Source organism: Gymnogyps californianus, chromosome 3 (assembly GCF_018139145.2).
Source record: "Gymnogyps californianus isolate 813 chromosome 3, ASM1813914v2, whole genome shotgun sequence".
Lineage (NCBI taxonomy): Eukaryota > Metazoa > Chordata > Aves > Accipitriformes > Cathartidae > Gymnogyps > Gymnogyps californianus.
The window spans coordinates 122103973-122121229 of record NC_059473.1 but is presented as its reverse complement, the minus strand read 5'-3'; the positions used below and the strand labels follow the sequence as shown (position 1 = coordinate 122121229).

The 17257-nt window shown below is 39.3% G+C and overlaps 2 protein-coding genes across 3 annotated transcripts in view; one reads left to right on the top strand and one right to left on the bottom strand.

The window, feature by feature from the left end:
• Window positions 1-12349, bottom strand: part of SUPT3H (SPT3 homolog, SAGA and STAGA complex component) — a 282525-nt gene extending 270176 nt beyond the window's left edge. The window contains exons 1-2 of one of the 2 annotated variants that reach the window (XM_050894193.1): window positions 12312-12349; window positions 1768-1862 (exon numbers count right to left, since the gene is read on the bottom strand). In XM_050894193.1, coding sequence (XP_050750150.1) covers window positions 1768-1862 — 95 coding nt within the window. In that variant the 5' untranslated portion in view covers window positions 12312-12349. Of the gene's footprint in view, window positions 1-1767; window positions 1863-12016; window positions 12056-12311 lie in introns of those variants that run through there. The other variant, XM_050894192.1, reaches the window with a different exon arrangement.
• RUNX2 (RUNX family transcription factor 2) overlaps window positions 1-17257 on the top strand; it is a 152054-nt gene that overhangs the window by 32372 nt on the left and 102425 nt on the right.

Sequence of the window (17257 nt, the reverse complement as noted above, 5' to 3'; positions counted from 1 at the left end):
AACTTCTTTATGGTTATGCAAGGTAACTGGCAGAAAAAATATTTCTATATATTTATCTTTATGTATAAATAAAAATAAAGCTTTAACATTCTTCCTATCCTAATCTTCAGCTCTCACATGATGGAAAAGGGAAGGAGGAGAGTGGAACAATTCAGATAAGACTATCTAAAAATTTTAACTCGCACAAGGTAATATATTAAAAGCCACAGGCAAACAAATTAATAGATACTCAACGATTAATGACCTAAAGTAAAATGATCAAAAGGATAGTATCATGGTAACACTCAGGACCCATCCATAATTTTAATAAACAAAATTTCCCTGTCATTAAAATGTAGTTATCCATCTATGGGTCAGAAGGTGGATGCTGCAACTACTTTGATTTATATATAGCTGATTAAAAATTAATTAAAAAAAAAAAGCAACACAGTAAAAAGAAGCTTTCAAATATTGAGTGTTTTCAATGATCTTGCCAAAGTAAAGATCAGTAGCCCAAAATTCCCAGTTAAGTCCATCCTTCTTTACCTCATCCTGTCTTAAACAACATCCTGGACAGTCTTCCAAAGCCAAGACTTTAGTGAAAAAAGCCAAAGATTACCACTATCTTTTGAAGCCATGGATTTATGTCTCAGTACTCTGGGACTAGCTTTCTCCATTTCATTTTCAACTCTGACAAATGAACACAGGGAAAAATTCTTTAAGACACTTTTGCAAGATTTCATAAAGCAAAGCTCCCTTTTATGTGCAGCTGACCTCAGCAACTGGCAAATGTGCATCCTCTTCCCTCGCTCCATAAGTAACATTCACAATCATATATTTTTAAAAAATGTACTATTTAGACATGAGCCACTACAGCCTAGCACTCTATCTGCAGCCTTAGAGGTTAGATTTCTTTTAGCTCTAGGCTGAAATATTCTTTAAAGTGTTTGATAAATCAGGAGCATGAATCCACACAGAAACAAGCTCATTACTTCCCCTCCGCCCCCATCCTGACAGTACAGTGTCTTGGATACACATATAAAGGGGAAAAAAATGCTGTGTAGTGGCAAGTCAAACTTTGATGAATGTGTTACTTTTCTACAAAATGAAGATTTGCAGTCAGCCCAGTGTAGTAGGTTACCAGTCAAGATAAAGACTTCTTCTACAGAAGGAATCCTTCTGATTATGCAAGTATCTTTAAGACTGACAAAACCCACCTGTTTCCAAGGTTTTAGAAGTTGTAAGCTACAAAATCATATAATATCACAGCTCGGAACTGCGTTTCTAAGAATCCACTGTTAATTTACAACAACAAATAACTTATTTTTTTAACAACTTTACTTCCTTTCTGCCAAAACCCAGTTATTCACAAGTGTTCCATATCTTACTTTCATCAGCAATATTATGATCTCAGCAGTCTACCTCCCTCTATTAGCACTGAAAGATGTTAATGCAAAATATTTATTTCAATAAGTATCTATAACAACAGGAAGCTTAGCTTTCTTTGATGAAAGGCTGAGAAATACAGGTCTCTAAAGACTCCTAAAGTAATATTGAAAATGTATTTCTTTACTCAGCAGGATTTTCCCTCCTTTCAATACAGGATGTGTTTTTTATTTATCCAAGTCACCTCTGGATATTTTACAAATCAGAAGTAAAACACTAACAGTTCCATCACTAATACCTGCTCTTCTTTCCCCCATCGCCCTTATACACACATTCTAAGAAACCAGCTAAAAGATGCATACAAAATGCAGATATTACCAGATACTTTGACTGATTACTTACATCATACTTTGCAATTCAGGCGTAAAGCTTGTCGATTTTCTTCCACTGCTTGAAGAGGTAACCGTTGACATCGGGCTAGCCACAGTGCTGCTCATCTGAGTAAACAAAGAAATAACAGCACTTACAACACTTATATTTTATTTTAAAGAAAGCACATGTATGTTTCACACTAGATATTCAAAAGGGAAGAAAAGCTATTTGGGGTAGACCTGAAGGTAAAGGCTCTGCATGCAAAAAGAAGCCTATCTGAGACACTGTAGAAAACATAAGAGAGTTGATGTTTACTGTAACCAAAGTATTGGAAGCGTGCACTGTTTTTGAAAATACCATTTAGGGGTACCCTAGGAGCACCAAGGGAAAAGCGTTAAGGCAAAAACACTGTTATTCTGGAATACATGGTATTCCTCGGCACCCATATCTTGCTACCTGAAACATCCTCTTATATTCCTGCAGTATCCTAAGCACTAGTAAATCACATCCATACTCTCTCCACGGAGACTAAGGGAGTAAAATAGAATCTCAGAAAAAGCCAGATAAAACTTGATGAGCACTGAGATCCTTTCTAAAATACCAGCTTTACATATACATATTACTTAAGTCTTTAAAACAGAAATGCGTTAGAAAGACTTATATGACTGAAGGTCCTATTTTTATACAAAATATTTTACAGCTTTTCTATACAAATTTCTCATTAAAAAACTCCAAACCAAACCCAGGACAATTCTACTCTTATTCTATGAAGTAATTAATGCAGCTACATTTTCCTATCTAGTAACAGGCAAGTCAAATGCTTTTAAACAATTTATTTAAACAATTAATAACTTAATTTACTAAAAGACTGACAAATCAAAATTTATCTAATTATGGGAAACTCCAGAAATATATAATAGGGAGTTTCATTTTTCCCTTCAAGAAATTTTTAACAAAGAACTGCAGGCAGTATGTAAGTCTCCTGATAAACATGATATATTCCCACTACGTTTCTTCCTCTTCTAGTTCACTGCACACTAGTAACAGTTGAGTTGTACTGCTCATTTCTTGTACTATGAGTAGTAGCAGTAGTAATGACAATGAAAACCATATGTTAATATAGTTTGCTTTGCTGTAAGACCTCTAAAGACATCCTACCTTTCTCCACTTCTAAATTTTAAAGTTAAGATAGATTTCTTTTCTAAAAAAAAATCTAAAAGTACATGACCAGATTTATATTAAACACCATTAAAAGCATTGCAATCAATCACAAATATTATGCTTTGGTTTAAGAAAACTTCTAATATTCTAAATACAAAGCGTAAAATAGCTTCAAAAAGTAACAAAAGAATTAGTGCTTTGAAAGGCTAATGACATAACAGCATGTGGATGAACAACAAAAATAAGAAGTTTATGCATTTAGATGTAAGCTTACTTTTTTTTTTTTAATGCTTTTAAGTCAATTTCCACAGAATTCTGTTCACCTTCAAGCAGATTCTAATTTAGGTCCCTATCCTGCAAGCACTTATGCACATGTGTAACTGTAATCACAAGTTTACTCCCACTGAAGTCTGATTTTAATCACATGAGTAGTTACACATCAGGCTTAAGTGTTGGCAGGATCCTGCCATAATCAGCAGTTACCAAAAAGTCATATAATCTAAACAGTAAAATTACTGAGTTTTTAAAAAAAAAAGTAAAACACATCTATAGCATGAAGGAAGGTGACAGTATTTCTAGGAAAGTTCTATGTACACATGGAAGGGAGTGAAGAGGAAGCTGCAATGGTACCCACATACCAGGAATAGCCCAGAGATTTGGAAATGTATATGTATTTTACTCTTCATTATTTGATTAGGACTGATTACAATTCATTTTAGTAGCTATATATTTACATCCAATACCACAGTACCAATATTCCTAAATATAAATAAATACACTGTAAATTCTATATTTTACCCAGACCCTAGAGAAACTAGTTAGGGGAACACCTCAGTTAATACTTTCTAAAACGGCTGTAGAAAAAATCCTGAAACATACCAATCATATATGCCTTGTAACATACAAAGACTTAAGGGTTAAGTTTAATATTTTTTTTAAACTAACTACACCATTTAAAGCATAAAGCTATTTTCTTTGAACATCCATGGCAGACATTTTGCTTTATCCTTGAGGTTCTATTCTGCTACCTTATGAAGCATTCTCCCAAAACTCCCCAAAAACATGGGACACAATTCCACAGTTGCCTCCTCACAGCGTAACATTTGTGATTCATACGTATCCTATTTTGGAGTAAATACTTTTTAAGGTTCCTGCCCTCCAAGAGGACAAGAATAGTTTAATTAAAAAAAACTTGAAGGGCTGTACATCTGTATAAGTTTCAGTAGGTTTGAGAGCTGAAAGCTTATCAGCTACTGCTTCACTAAACACTTGGTCTGCCTATTGCAACCAAATGATTTAACTTTCAAATCAAGCAGGTGTACAGCATTTTCTTGACATAAAAAACCAACAGCTTGTCAGGCTTCGTCAGACCCTTTACAATAATTACTTCCACAGCCCACGTTTTGTTTGATGGTTTAGATAATTAACTTCTTTACACATCAAAGTCCCATCATCCGTATGTTCTATTTCCTTTCTTCCGGACATTTAAAAAAAAAAAAAAAAATCATTCAAAAGCAGAAGCACTCTCAAATCAATTTTCTTCAATAAGTACAGCTAACATGGAACTGAAAAGCCTAATGTAATCTTCAATGGGTCAATATACTGTATTTGTTTTAGCTCCGAACTGAAATGCAGCTGTTTGCCATATTCTACAAAACGAATTCAGATGTTCAGATTAGGTCACAGATTATTTCAACATGCTGTATTTTAATCATGAACTCTAGCAAGGAGAAGATAACTTCTGATTAACACTATTTGGACTAGTAATTATGAGTTCCTATCCAAATAGGTCCAGCTTTTACAAATTCTTTTCCCATAAGTAAAATATTGCAATCAAATGTATAACAAAAAATATACATTAAAAGGCATATATAATCATTAACAATAGAATGGTTTGGGTTGGAAGGGACCTCAAAGATCATCTAGTTTCAACCCCCTTGCCATGGGCAGGGACACCTTCCACTAGACCAGCTTGCTCAAAACCCCATCCAACCTGGCCTTCAACACTTCCAGGGATGGGGCATCCACAACTTCTCTGGGCAACCTGTTCCAGAGCCTCACCGCCCTCACAGTGAAGAACTTCTTCCTTACATCTAATCTAAATCTAGCCCCTTTCAGTTTAAAGCCATTACCCCTTGTCCTATCACTACATGCCCTTCTAAAAAGTCCCTCTCCAGCTTTCTGGTAGGCCTCCTTCAGGTACTGGAAGGCTGCGATAAGGTCTCCCCGGAGCCTTCTCTTCTCCAGGCTGAACAACCCCAACTCTCAGCCCGTCTTCATAGGAGAGGTGCTCCAGCCCCCTGATCATCATATACATAAATATATAAATATATTATATAATATCTATTATATAATATATAAATATACATATATTGTTCATAATATAAATATTTAAAAGCATCTACTGTAATCTCAATGTCTTTTACATTAAAGAGTCACAACAGAAAACAGTATTTGTTCCATATGAATCAGCAGAACAAAAGAGTTCTCAGTTGAGGGAAACAAATTCTAAGTCATTTCTCATCAAGTTTAGGCCCATCCTTCTCACCAAGGTAAGATACCTGGGCAGACTTTCATTTCATAGCCATCCTTCATATCCACATCCACTCAGAAATTACCAAGCAATACTAACTCACACTGATGTTTGTACAATCAATAAGCGATCTGTATAGCCTATCTATTTATTCAAGATCCAGTTGAGAGACATATAAGAATTGAAATTCTACTGTTCCTAAAATGTGAATTTAATATACAGGCTATACATTTAGCCCATAACTGTAGAGCACCAAATCTCCAAGCTATTTCATATCATTTGGGACATACATAAGCGGTCTTAAAATATATATATACACAGAGTCAACAACCCCATCTTTTGAAATACTACTCAAATACTTCCACCAACCACCACTGCCAAAATGTCACACGAGGATCCAAGAGAAAGGTGCATCCAAACAGTCACTACAGAACAGTCCTCCATCTGTTCAATAGTTGATCTAAACTCAATCAGGAAGAACAAACATTAATATTGCTACAGCTTTCACTTCACACACAAAAAAAGACATAAGTCTAAACTCGGTCAGTTTAAAACAAAAGTGGATTCTCACAGATTTTATCTGATGTCTCTGTTATAGGCTAAAGAAGGTGCAGAATTAAGAAAAAAAGCAGTGTCCCTGCATAATTTTTTACATTAAATAACACATTAGAGTAGAATTTACTGTTATGATGACTTAATTCATCAAACATACATCTAATGTGGTTGCTGCAGCAGTCCTCTTTTCTTGCCTTTTATAAATACATTTTGCATATAACCTGAAACGATGCAAAAATTTAAAGACTGACATATCTTCATTTATATAAACCCAAACAAAACAGGGAGGAAATAAAAGCCAAGATGACTATGAATTAACACAAAATTAAAATTAATGCTTTTGTTTTCACACCCTCTACTTCGCAGTAATTAGATTAACTAGTCTGTTACCACCGAGTATTTCACTGCATGCATGGCCTCACCAGCAGAGAAGAGAGTATAAGATAACAGTCTCCTAGGACTGGAGATGCAAGAACTCAATTAACTACAGGAAATACAGATTTTTGTTAGTGCACTTCTTTGAAAAAACAAAAACACAACAGTAAACCCTGTTGAACACATGCAAGACTGGCTTTCTAAGTGTATGCTTAAAATTATAAACAAAAAATAAAAAAATAAAAAAAGTTAAAAAACCAATAACCCATAACCAAATCCTGGAGCACATATATTGTTTTGCTGATCACCCACTCTCCAAGTAGCACTGAATAACTGAAAATTCAAACACTAAGTATTAAGTCCTTAAGTTCTCCTGAGCTGTACAAGCAGACTGGAACTAGAAACACTCTAAAGGGTCTCAGATAAGCACAATGCACGGATGACCTAGATTTTACAACAAATTGATTGTATACTTTGAATCATTAAACTCCTTTATCATCCTCTAGCCTGTTCAGGTCCAAAAAATCAGCTTCTTGTGTAACAACTAAGAAATGGCTTTGCTTACAGGCAATGAGATGAATAACTTCCATATTACCTAAACACAGCCTCTTAAAAGCCAAGCAGATAAAGCAAAGGCACAAACTTTCAAGGAACAGCCAGACCAAATCCAGGATTAGAAGCAATCTGTGGGCAGGCAGTGACACATCTGCATCAGGTCTGCATACAATAATATTGTTCAAAGCTAGGGATGCAATCTCAGCTTTCTTTCATTTTTTAATTAATTGACAAAGTATCACGAAGTGGAATGCATGCACTATTCATGCTAGGGATAACACATTACATCTGCTACTGCTGCTTCCATTTATTACCAATAGACTAGATGCTTATGATAGTTTTATTTTAAAGTGAATACCAGAAAGAAATATCAATCTTATAGCTGTCAATGCACAGCCCAGCTTTCACCACCCAGACAAATAAGCATCTCATCTTTAACCGTGACACTCTTTCTTGGAACAAAACATGCTTGGAAAGCCCACACAAATACAAATAATACAACTGAACATCATTTCTCCCTTTCCACTTATAAGGCAACTCAGTCATTCATTGCCATTTAGAAGTTACAGAAAAAACATGCGTGTCTGATAACAAAGGGTAAAAAAAAATTTTCAAATACATGTAGGCATAGATTTTGGCCCAAAGAATAAAAAGCATCTTACTGATTTTATCTTTAAAACTGTCCTATTCGACGTCCCTGAGATAAAATAATCCTTAATGTTCATTTCTACATCTCAGAAGAAAGTATCTTTGTGCATTAATTTTACCAAAGACCTTAAATGAAAGCAGTAAACAAGCACAATTCTCTCTCTCACTGACCTTGTAGGGAAAGAAAAGTCACTAACCAACTACAGACTAAAGCATAACCTTCTGACTCTATTCTGCGTAACAACTGCTGTATTTTACTTGAAATGACTCTGCATGTCCTCATATTTTAAGCTATTATTTGTCCATCCACGAGTTAGACATGACAGTTATTTAAGCCTTTTCTGAAACAGACCATAGAATGGTCTGGACTACCGAAAGAATATTAATACACAGATGTAACTATTTTATTTGAGACTGAGAAACATACAGCATAATCTTACATGAGAGGTATGCCTCCACATCTGGAGATGTTTACAAACACTTCTCTCATAGAGTTTCTAACTCCAGTCTAATCAGAGCTCTGTCCTTCCCCAAAAGTGATTTATTTATTTTTAAGCAAGAAAGCAGGGAAAATGAATCTAATGTATATGCCCACCTCCCTCTGAAGTGAACGTGCAGCACTTTTTGCAGAACACCATGCCACATTTGGCAGTTAATGGCACTGCAAATTAAGCACCAATGACTTTTTTCTTCCTTCCTAAAAATGCTTTAACAAAACAGTGTAAAGACCAGACAACCTGTAACTAACAGCAAAGTTTCCATCACTTCCAGAATCTGGCTCCTGTAACCGTAACTTTGTTTGGACTAGCAATTATTTTTTCAAAATGCATTATTTTAGTAGTATTCTGAATCTTCCATACCAATTATTTAATAATTGTATAGACATGCAATTTAGCAACCATGACCTTCCTGCAGTAACCACTGACAATTTTCAGTGAAGCAAATATAAGGTGTGCTTGCAAGTTTTGTGATAAAAAACAGCTTCAAGTCATTAGGAACTTACATACTTGACTCTAGCATGCAAAGATGAACAGACCCCAAACTGTAACTTACTCAGTATTTTGCTTTTTCTGAAGAGTAAAACATTCTTATATGAATATGCAGATGTCAAGTTAGTTCTGCTAGTATGCTTACTGCTCATTTGCCAACAAGCAAATCCATTAGTCATCATGGTTCCATCTACCTTTAGTTCCACCTAAAGTAACTTAAATTTTAAGGTTTCGTTAATGCAGTTGGATTCTCTGTAAAGCACAACCAAGTTTACCCCCTTCTTACCATTAGCTTTGAACTATACTTCCCTGGGTACAATTTCTCTCTCTAGACCTTCACCCGCCTTCATCTGTTCAACTCCTTTCAAGATATCGTTATCTTCCCACCTTATCACACTGATTATATCGATCCTCCTCTTCTCACATCACCCTGACCTGTGTTTAGCTCACCATCTGAAATACAATTAAAATCATTTCATAATATAGTTCCACCCTGACCTTAATTGAACCTTCTGGCTTATCAGGAATTTCATCCTTTGCCCCGTTGCTGCCCTCAAGTTAGGGCATCAATGTATGTATGAAAAATTCCTAATCAAGCATGACTAGCCAAATACATAGCTGAGATTATAAGAATTTTCTCCAATTCTTATTGTTGAACTGTTCCTCTCCTTTCTGAAATCATTGCTTGCCATCATAAGTCTAAAGTCTCTAGAGCAGAAAATGTCTACCTCCATTGTTGCACAACACCTAACACAAGGAAAACTACAGGAAAAACAGCCACAGCTTTAATATAAATTACAACCATGAAAATTAGCTCTTAAGAAGTAGGTCTAACAGTAAGTCAGTAACATTCAGGACACCAACCCCTTTCAGAGATCTCTCGGTCACAGATGACGTCCAATAGGTTTCTGCTAAAATGTATTCTCATTTACTTGAAAATACACATTTTTCTTTGCTAATTAAGCACATGATTTTTAAAAGCACTTAACATTGGAGAGCTGTATTGATAATCCTTATGATTTACTTGAGAGATGCTAGCAAGAGTTAGGCCAATACCTAGGTGCTTCAAATCACCTCTTTCATACAAGCTCTTGGCCTCTTTTTACCACTACTGTTACTTCTTCTATGACAGTTTAAGGAGCTGTGTGACCTAGAAACTTTGCAGTTGACTCTGTGAGTACCTGATTGTAATCAAACGTAATACTTCAAATGTATGCAAAATATAGGGGTAGAGAAAAGCCAAAGATTATTTATAAACAGAAATTTAATCTGCGTTAACTTGCAAATGAACGCTTCCTAAGATTGCTTCAAATTAATAATGATTACAGGTAGCACTACAAATGCCAAGTATCTGAAACACAGATTACAGATCTAATCAATATCATTTTCAGTACCTTTGACATGCAGTTTTCTGATCAGCTCCAGATAAGCTCGTAACAGAGTCATTACTGCCTGGTTCCATGAGAACATAGGCCTAACTAGTTTTCTTTTCTTTATATACTTCGTATATCTACACATTTGGATATTTCACAATTGCAACAGGAGCATCAACTCAATTAGTTTCTATGGTATAATTACACTGCTTGGGTTTGGCCTCATGCCTTAAAACACCCTTGCAATAATGACCTAGAAAGACACTGTCTAGCTGGTCTCATTGCTTGAGGGCATCACATCAGAACAGCAGTAACAACATGAACAATGTTCAATGTTGCTCTAGACTATTCTACGTAAGTAATTCTTAAAACACTTGTAGCTTACTAAATTACAGCTTGCTTATGCTGACAAGTTACTAATTGACTAATCAAATTTCAGACAGCTCCATTCTATGTGATTCAGAATTGAGCCCATGAGACTAATTCAGTTGGTTATGACACCCAGAGGCTTAACAAATAATCTAAAGGCTACTGAATCCTGTTAAACCTTAAGCAACGTTTCCAAATCCATATATTTGAAAATCACAAGTAAAATGCCAGTAAAGTATAGAAGGATTTCTTTACTTCTCAGAGACATGACTTTTCAGTTTTTCCTCCTGCCTTTTTAGCATATTCTGATTAGACCTAAAGCTTTTCTTCAGAATCATCACAGCTAAGAATTTATCTAAATGAAAACTAACATTTTCACACTTTCACAAGACTCACAGACATGGGGCTTTTAGAAAGCCATAAATAAATACTGTTACAGTTGGAAATGCTACTTTTAACATCAGCATTCCCATCTACACAGCAACAACACACAGGACAAAAAGGAACAAAAATAAAATAAAATCTGATTTGCATATCAGTAACATGCAAATACGAGCCTGTGCAAAGTCCACCAAAGTTAACAGAAAGACTGACACTGCCTTCCATGCCACTTGGATCTGGCCTACAACAAAGACAGACATGCAAAAAGGGAGAAAGGGAGGGTGTGCTGCACCCTGCCAAGTAAGTTAGCACTGCACAGGGTGCAATGCCTGAGGCACAAAGGGAAAAAGAGGCCTGTACCAAGAAAGAGAATGACGTGGGAGTTAGATCAAAGACTTGAAAAGAAAGTTTAAGGCTATCACCAATACCACCGCAAACCTTGAAACAGATTCACTCTCCGGAAATCAAATGTCTCATAATAAACCATTAATAGCAATGCTGTACAGCAAACTTGGTTGTCTGCAACGTCAGGTTCTTACCTCCCCTTCACATACACAGTAATAAATATTTTGCATATATATTGTGCTTTGCATTCATAGACTGCAAAGCATTCATTTGTATAATTTCTAGGAACTTATAAACAGTTGATCTGTACATAGGACATATAAAAATATAGTTAGTAACTGGCAAAACCACTTAAAGCCTACACAGAGAAGTATTCTTCTGGACTACCTGTTATTCCTAGGTTTTTAGCATTTGTCAGTGATTTCTATAAGGACTAATAATTTCTATAAGGAATATTACAGGATTCCTATTAATAAACCACCACGCCTGTTTGTGCAAAATAAAATCCACTTCCTCAGAGAAAAATTACTAACTACTGACATTTCACAGCATCAGAGCGACAAGAAATTAATAATACCCAACAGTACATGGCATACTGCAGGTCAAAGCCTGGCCTCCGTCACACAATTTTAAGTCTACAATTAAAAAAAAAGTTCTAGAAACACCTTCAAGATTAGCTGCAAGACAACAAAACAAACAGGGCAGGGTCAACGTGTGCAACAACACCGCAGGCCACGAGAAAACCGACGCAAGAGCAAAACATGGGAAAAGCTGCTCGCTGCAACCTCCCAGCAGCAAGCAACCCCAGGTCTAGCGCTTCCACCCGAAATCGCATGGTTTGGAGGCTGCAGAGCTGGGAGCGAGCTGGCAGCTGGGTACCAGGCAGCATCGCTGCCTGGGTTGAAGGCAGGGCCGCTTCTCAGCATCTTGGCTTCGACACCAGAGCGGATCACTTGAGGCAGAGGAGCCCCTTCCCAAGGCTGCCGGCCACATACCCCCGCGGCGGTTACGCTTCGCACGCTGCTGCTCGCATCTGGCCAGCGCGACCTACGAAACGCAAAACCGCGAACACAGATGGAGTTAGCAGAAGCCCCCGCGCCCACAGGCACCCCCTGCCGCCCCCCCCCCCCCCCCCCCTCCCGCCACGCAGGGCTTCGCAGGTATCGCCGCCTGGAAGCCGCGAGGCTCATATTCCCGAAGGCCCCAAAAACGAGCAGCCTCGCTCAGTTAGTGAACAGCAACGCGTTATCTAATTGCGTGCCCTCGCTGGTGACTCACTCAAAGGCTCACCCCCGGGGACGGATGGATGGATGGATGGATGGAGGAGGCGGCGGCTTAGATGTGCAGGGGAGGAAGGAAGGAAGGAAGGAAGGAAGGGAGGAAGGAAGGAAGGTAGGTAGGTAGGAGCAGCCTGGCTTGGTGGTGCCCGGTTCCCCCCACCCCGTGTGCGGCTATCCGAAAGGGGAAAGCGAGGGGCAGGAACTGAACCTCGTCCCTTCCCCTCCACGCGCTGCCTGGACCGAGGCAAGAAATGAGGGGGACGAACAACGGCGGCGGCTTCTCTCTCCCTCTCCCCCCCTCGCCGCCGCCACACCAGCTGCGGCTCCGGCGCTGAGGCGCACAGGCTGCGAGGGGGGGGTAAAATGGCGCCGCCCGCGGAGGAGGCGGGGGGGGCCGGTTCCGCCACACAGCGGCCGCGGCGCGCCGCCGCCTCCATCTGCTGTGTGGCAGCCGCGGCCTCCCAGGGCGAGGGGTGGAGCCGGGGCGGGGCGGGGCTCGCCGCCGCTTCCTCCCCGCCGCCGCTCCCGTCAGCCCGCCGCGGGATCGTTCTCCCCGGCCGGCTTCCCGCCAGGTGCTGCCTAGTGGCTGAGGGGAGGGCCCGGGCGGCCGTGGCCGTGCCCCTTCCCCCTCAGCGCCGGGCGTCGCTGGAGGGTGGCGATAAGAGGCTTCAGGGCTGCTCCGAGTGCTGGTAAACCGGGAAGGGTTTGGGGAGAAGAGGCTGGATCCCCCGTAGCAGGGGGGTGTGTGCACTTACACAGGTGTCTGGCCTCAGTGCAGGTGTCAGCGCACCCTCATCTCTGCAGCCACAGCGCTGTCGAGGTGTTTGAAAATAGTACAGTCTCTTCCCCTCACTGCATAAAGTAGCTACCTGCATACATTCTTCCCCTTGGAAATACCGGTGGATCCTTACTGCAATGTAGCAAGTTCTGCTACTTCAACCATACCATTAATGGTTCAAAGCTGTGCCATGGGAGGTTTAGACTGGACATCGGGAAGCATTTCTTTACTGAGAGGGTGGTCAAACACTGGAACAGGCTTCCTAGAGGGGTGGTCAATGCCCCAAGCCTGCCAGTGTTTAAGAGGCATTTGGACAATGCCCTTAACAACATGCTTTAACTTGGTCAGCCCTGAACTGGTCAAGCAGTTGGCCTAGATGATCGTTGTAGTTCCCTTCCAATTGAAACAGTCTGTTCTACACTGGGGTGGTTAAATGCATCGAGGTGGTTAAATACCTTCCATCTCTATGGGCCTATGTTTTCCCTCTGATTCCTGGCAATGGCAGCTTTCCTCTTTCAGTGTTCTGTCAGCTCAACAGGTTGATGGGGAAGGGCATCACTAGGTGAGCTGGAGCATTTAACCTACCTTTCCTTTCTTCTTTTAACCCTTCCTTTCTTCTTTCAACCTGTTCTTTCTTTGACACCTCCTAATTGTAGGTTTTTGTGAGTTCAGTTCGGTCATTCCACTCATCTGCAAATACACGCACAGGTTTGTTAGGAGACAGGCTGATTTGTACCATGGTATAAACTGGAATTAATAAATGTGACCAACAGAGGTAAATGGAGTAACTGTTAGGGCTTTCTCCACCACCAAAAATCTTGCTTTTCTTGAAGGTTTGCAGGGTGTATAACTTCCAGAGTTATGGTCTGTCTTTTGCTTTGCCCTTCTCAGTCCGTCTTTAATTCAAATTCCTGCCTGCACACTGAACAGGATCCATATTATTTCTACTAGGATTCATTCTAAGAAACTGACAGCTTAGAAACTTCGTAATTTTATGTACATCTTAGCATCTTCTCTTTTTTTGAGGGATAAGAAAAGGAGGAAGGAGGAAGCTCTGGCAACCCCTGTGATGATCTTAACACTCTAGGGGCCATCTGAATTCCAGCTTATTAGAAACTCATTTTCTGCCTTTTTCCCTTAGCTTCCTTCTGCTACCCTTACTTTTTCTTTTTTTTTAGCTACAATTCACTCCCCGTCCTTCTTACTACTTCGTATAAACACCCTATCAGTCCCCTCTGCGTTGCTTCCTTCCTGTTCCCACCTCCCACATCAGCTTCAGAAAGACGAGGCGATTCTGCTGCTCGCTGCCGAGTGCTGCCAGCCTCTCTCCCTTCTGCTGTTGCTTACGATTATGAAAGTAAAGCCGATACCAGCCCAAGCACTGACAGCAACAGGGCAAAACACCAAGCAGCTAAGATAATATTCTAGAGAATTAAGAGGCCTCGCACTGCTGATTCTTGCACGCACACCAAAGTCTAGTTATTGCTGCAAGGAGGATGGCCTGAACTATTCCTTCCTGTTATACATTTTAAAACACCTGGGCAGCCCCAGCCAAAGCAGGATTATTGATAAGCATTTTCCTGGCCAAAAGGAGAATCAAAGCATTCTGTCAGGTTATGAAAGGTACTGCAGTCTTCCTTGAGGTGACTCAAGTTTTTAGCCAAATTCTGTGATTTGCCAAAACCTTACGTTAAGCTGAGGAAGGCAAGGCAGCATATTGCTGACGTTTCTATGATATGTACCATGCATATCTTTACGTGTATCAGAATTGGTAAGACAGACTAATATGAAAACATAGAAAATAGAGAAATGACTATGCCAATTCCATATGGTAATTTTCATAAAGGAATTACTGGGATAATATGGTTGAGCATGTCCAGTGTGAACTACATAACTTCCAGGAGCTTGGATAGAGCCAATGTGACTTGGTGAGGTGCCTGAAAAAGCACTGACAGGACATTTTCTGACAAATTTTGTTGCTGTGCAAAACTCTTTGGCCTGCAGTGACAGGTTACCAGTTCAGAAGCGATTGAAGTTACTGCCCGATGATGAGGTAGGCTGATGAAAGAATATTCCCCCTGTTGCCACTTCGGTAGGTGATAACTCCTGACAGAATGACTGAGCAAGACAGATATACCTACTGGCTATGAAATCTTAAATCAATACAAAAAAAATCACTAGAAGACTGGAGGAAAGAGGACTGAGAAACACAGTGTCCCTTCTAGTACTGTGCCTTTGGGTAGCTGGTAAAAGTACAGTGGCTGCTCCCTAATCGAGTCTGAATTCTTACTACACAGAGAGGAAAAAAAACCTGATCAAGTTTTTGTTATGCATTACACAGAACCAAAAAAGGGCACATACAACATTATTTTCCCTTTTCAGGTCACCTTTCAGATCGTAAGTTCATTATAAACTGTCTCAGCACTTTTACAAACTGGAGTCTGCTCAAACCATAATGCTTACAAAGTTTCACTTTGAATAGGCCTGATTTTCTCTGTCATTTGTTTTCACTTTTTATTTCTCTGCAGAACATAAAAAGTCAGAAAAAGATTTTATTTTCTCCTACATAGCATATAATTTACATCAATCATCCCAGGAGGTCAGTACCACTGGGGTGTCATTTAAATACAATGAATATAAAGTAATGAAGCTCTTGCTGGGGTGGATGGCCACAATTCTCGGAGAAAGAGAGAGAGAGAGTTTCCAAAGCATGTGGAGAAAACACAACGGGAGACCGAGTGAATTCATCACGCCACAAAAATGTCTCCATCCTGTCGACAAAGTCATTAAAGGAAAATGAACCATTGTTACTCTAGATGCTTGCATTCCTTTGGCATAATAACCTCAGTATAGAAGCATTGGTGCAAAGAGAATTTGCACACACAGGAGAAAAAAAAAATTATTTAAAAAAAAAAAAAAAGCATCCAGATTATGTAATGAAAGAAATCCTCCATGCTCCAAAGAAGAGACGGAGCCTCTGCAGAAGCCACAACTAATAAGGAACCGTATGCAGTGGTACAGGGCAGTTTCTTTTCCTCCTGCCCACAAGTCACAGTAAATGCCAACATGGACAATTCTTTTCAGATAACCCACAAATGATGTTCTCCTTTAATTACACGAATGTTTCTACCCTTTGCTGATCCATAGCCATCCTGGGTTTTAAGATCCCTTGTTGAGATTTCCTCAGTACCATTTCCCTTTTCATATTCATTTACTTCCAATAATTTTTTCAGTCTCCATTAAAGCAATCTGTGAGGAATGCAGGGATTAGAAAGGTTTGCTGTGTTCAATTTTATCTAATTCTTTGGCAATGGGTGTCCAAATAAGAGAAAGTGTCACGTGCATACAGTAAATGATAGCATATACCAGTTTCAGAAAATAGGCTGTACTTCTGTGGATCTCTCTAAAGGAAATACCACTTTAAAGCAAACCACCATGCAACCCCTGGTAAAACCCTCCCTTTATTATAAATTATTCCATGGTATGGCAAAGTCCTGTTTGCTATACTAATTAAAACAGAAAGCTGCTAATTAAATTACCACCTTTATTGTCAAAACCGTATAGGAATGTAATACATAAAAATACATAGATTACATCCATTATTTTTGTAATACAAAAGCACTACGTTGATTTAAGCAAACACTGAAAGGGAAATCTGTCCTTTATTCATTTTTAGCAACTGCACTGGCCCAGGGATCCTACTCAAAAATGAGCAGAGTGCTACTGAGGAAACACATGCCAGCGAACACCAAATCATACCTGTTAATTACAACAAATACGCTCGCAGACAACAGCAAGCATGCTATTTATCCATCATTTACAGCCACTGAAGTGTAGGGAAGTGAACTGGTTTGCTGGCAAATGTCCCAATTAATTGGGCGTGCTATTTATTAGGGTGCTGATTAAAGTGTACTCTGCAATATAATAGTCAACGATGAAGTTGCCAACTCTTATTCACTCCTGGCTCATATGGATGAAAGCAGGAGAGTAGACTAGCACAATGTGAAAATAATGATGTATTCTTTGCCAAAATGGATTTAAGGCAATTCCACCTGGAGAAACAGAATTAGGTAGCACCATGATCATGACAGAAGTTTGTGTAATTCAGTTGCGACCAAGATCTTCAATGTGTAAGTCATTTTGCACATGTATTAACACTCCTCTCAGAAGCCAACACC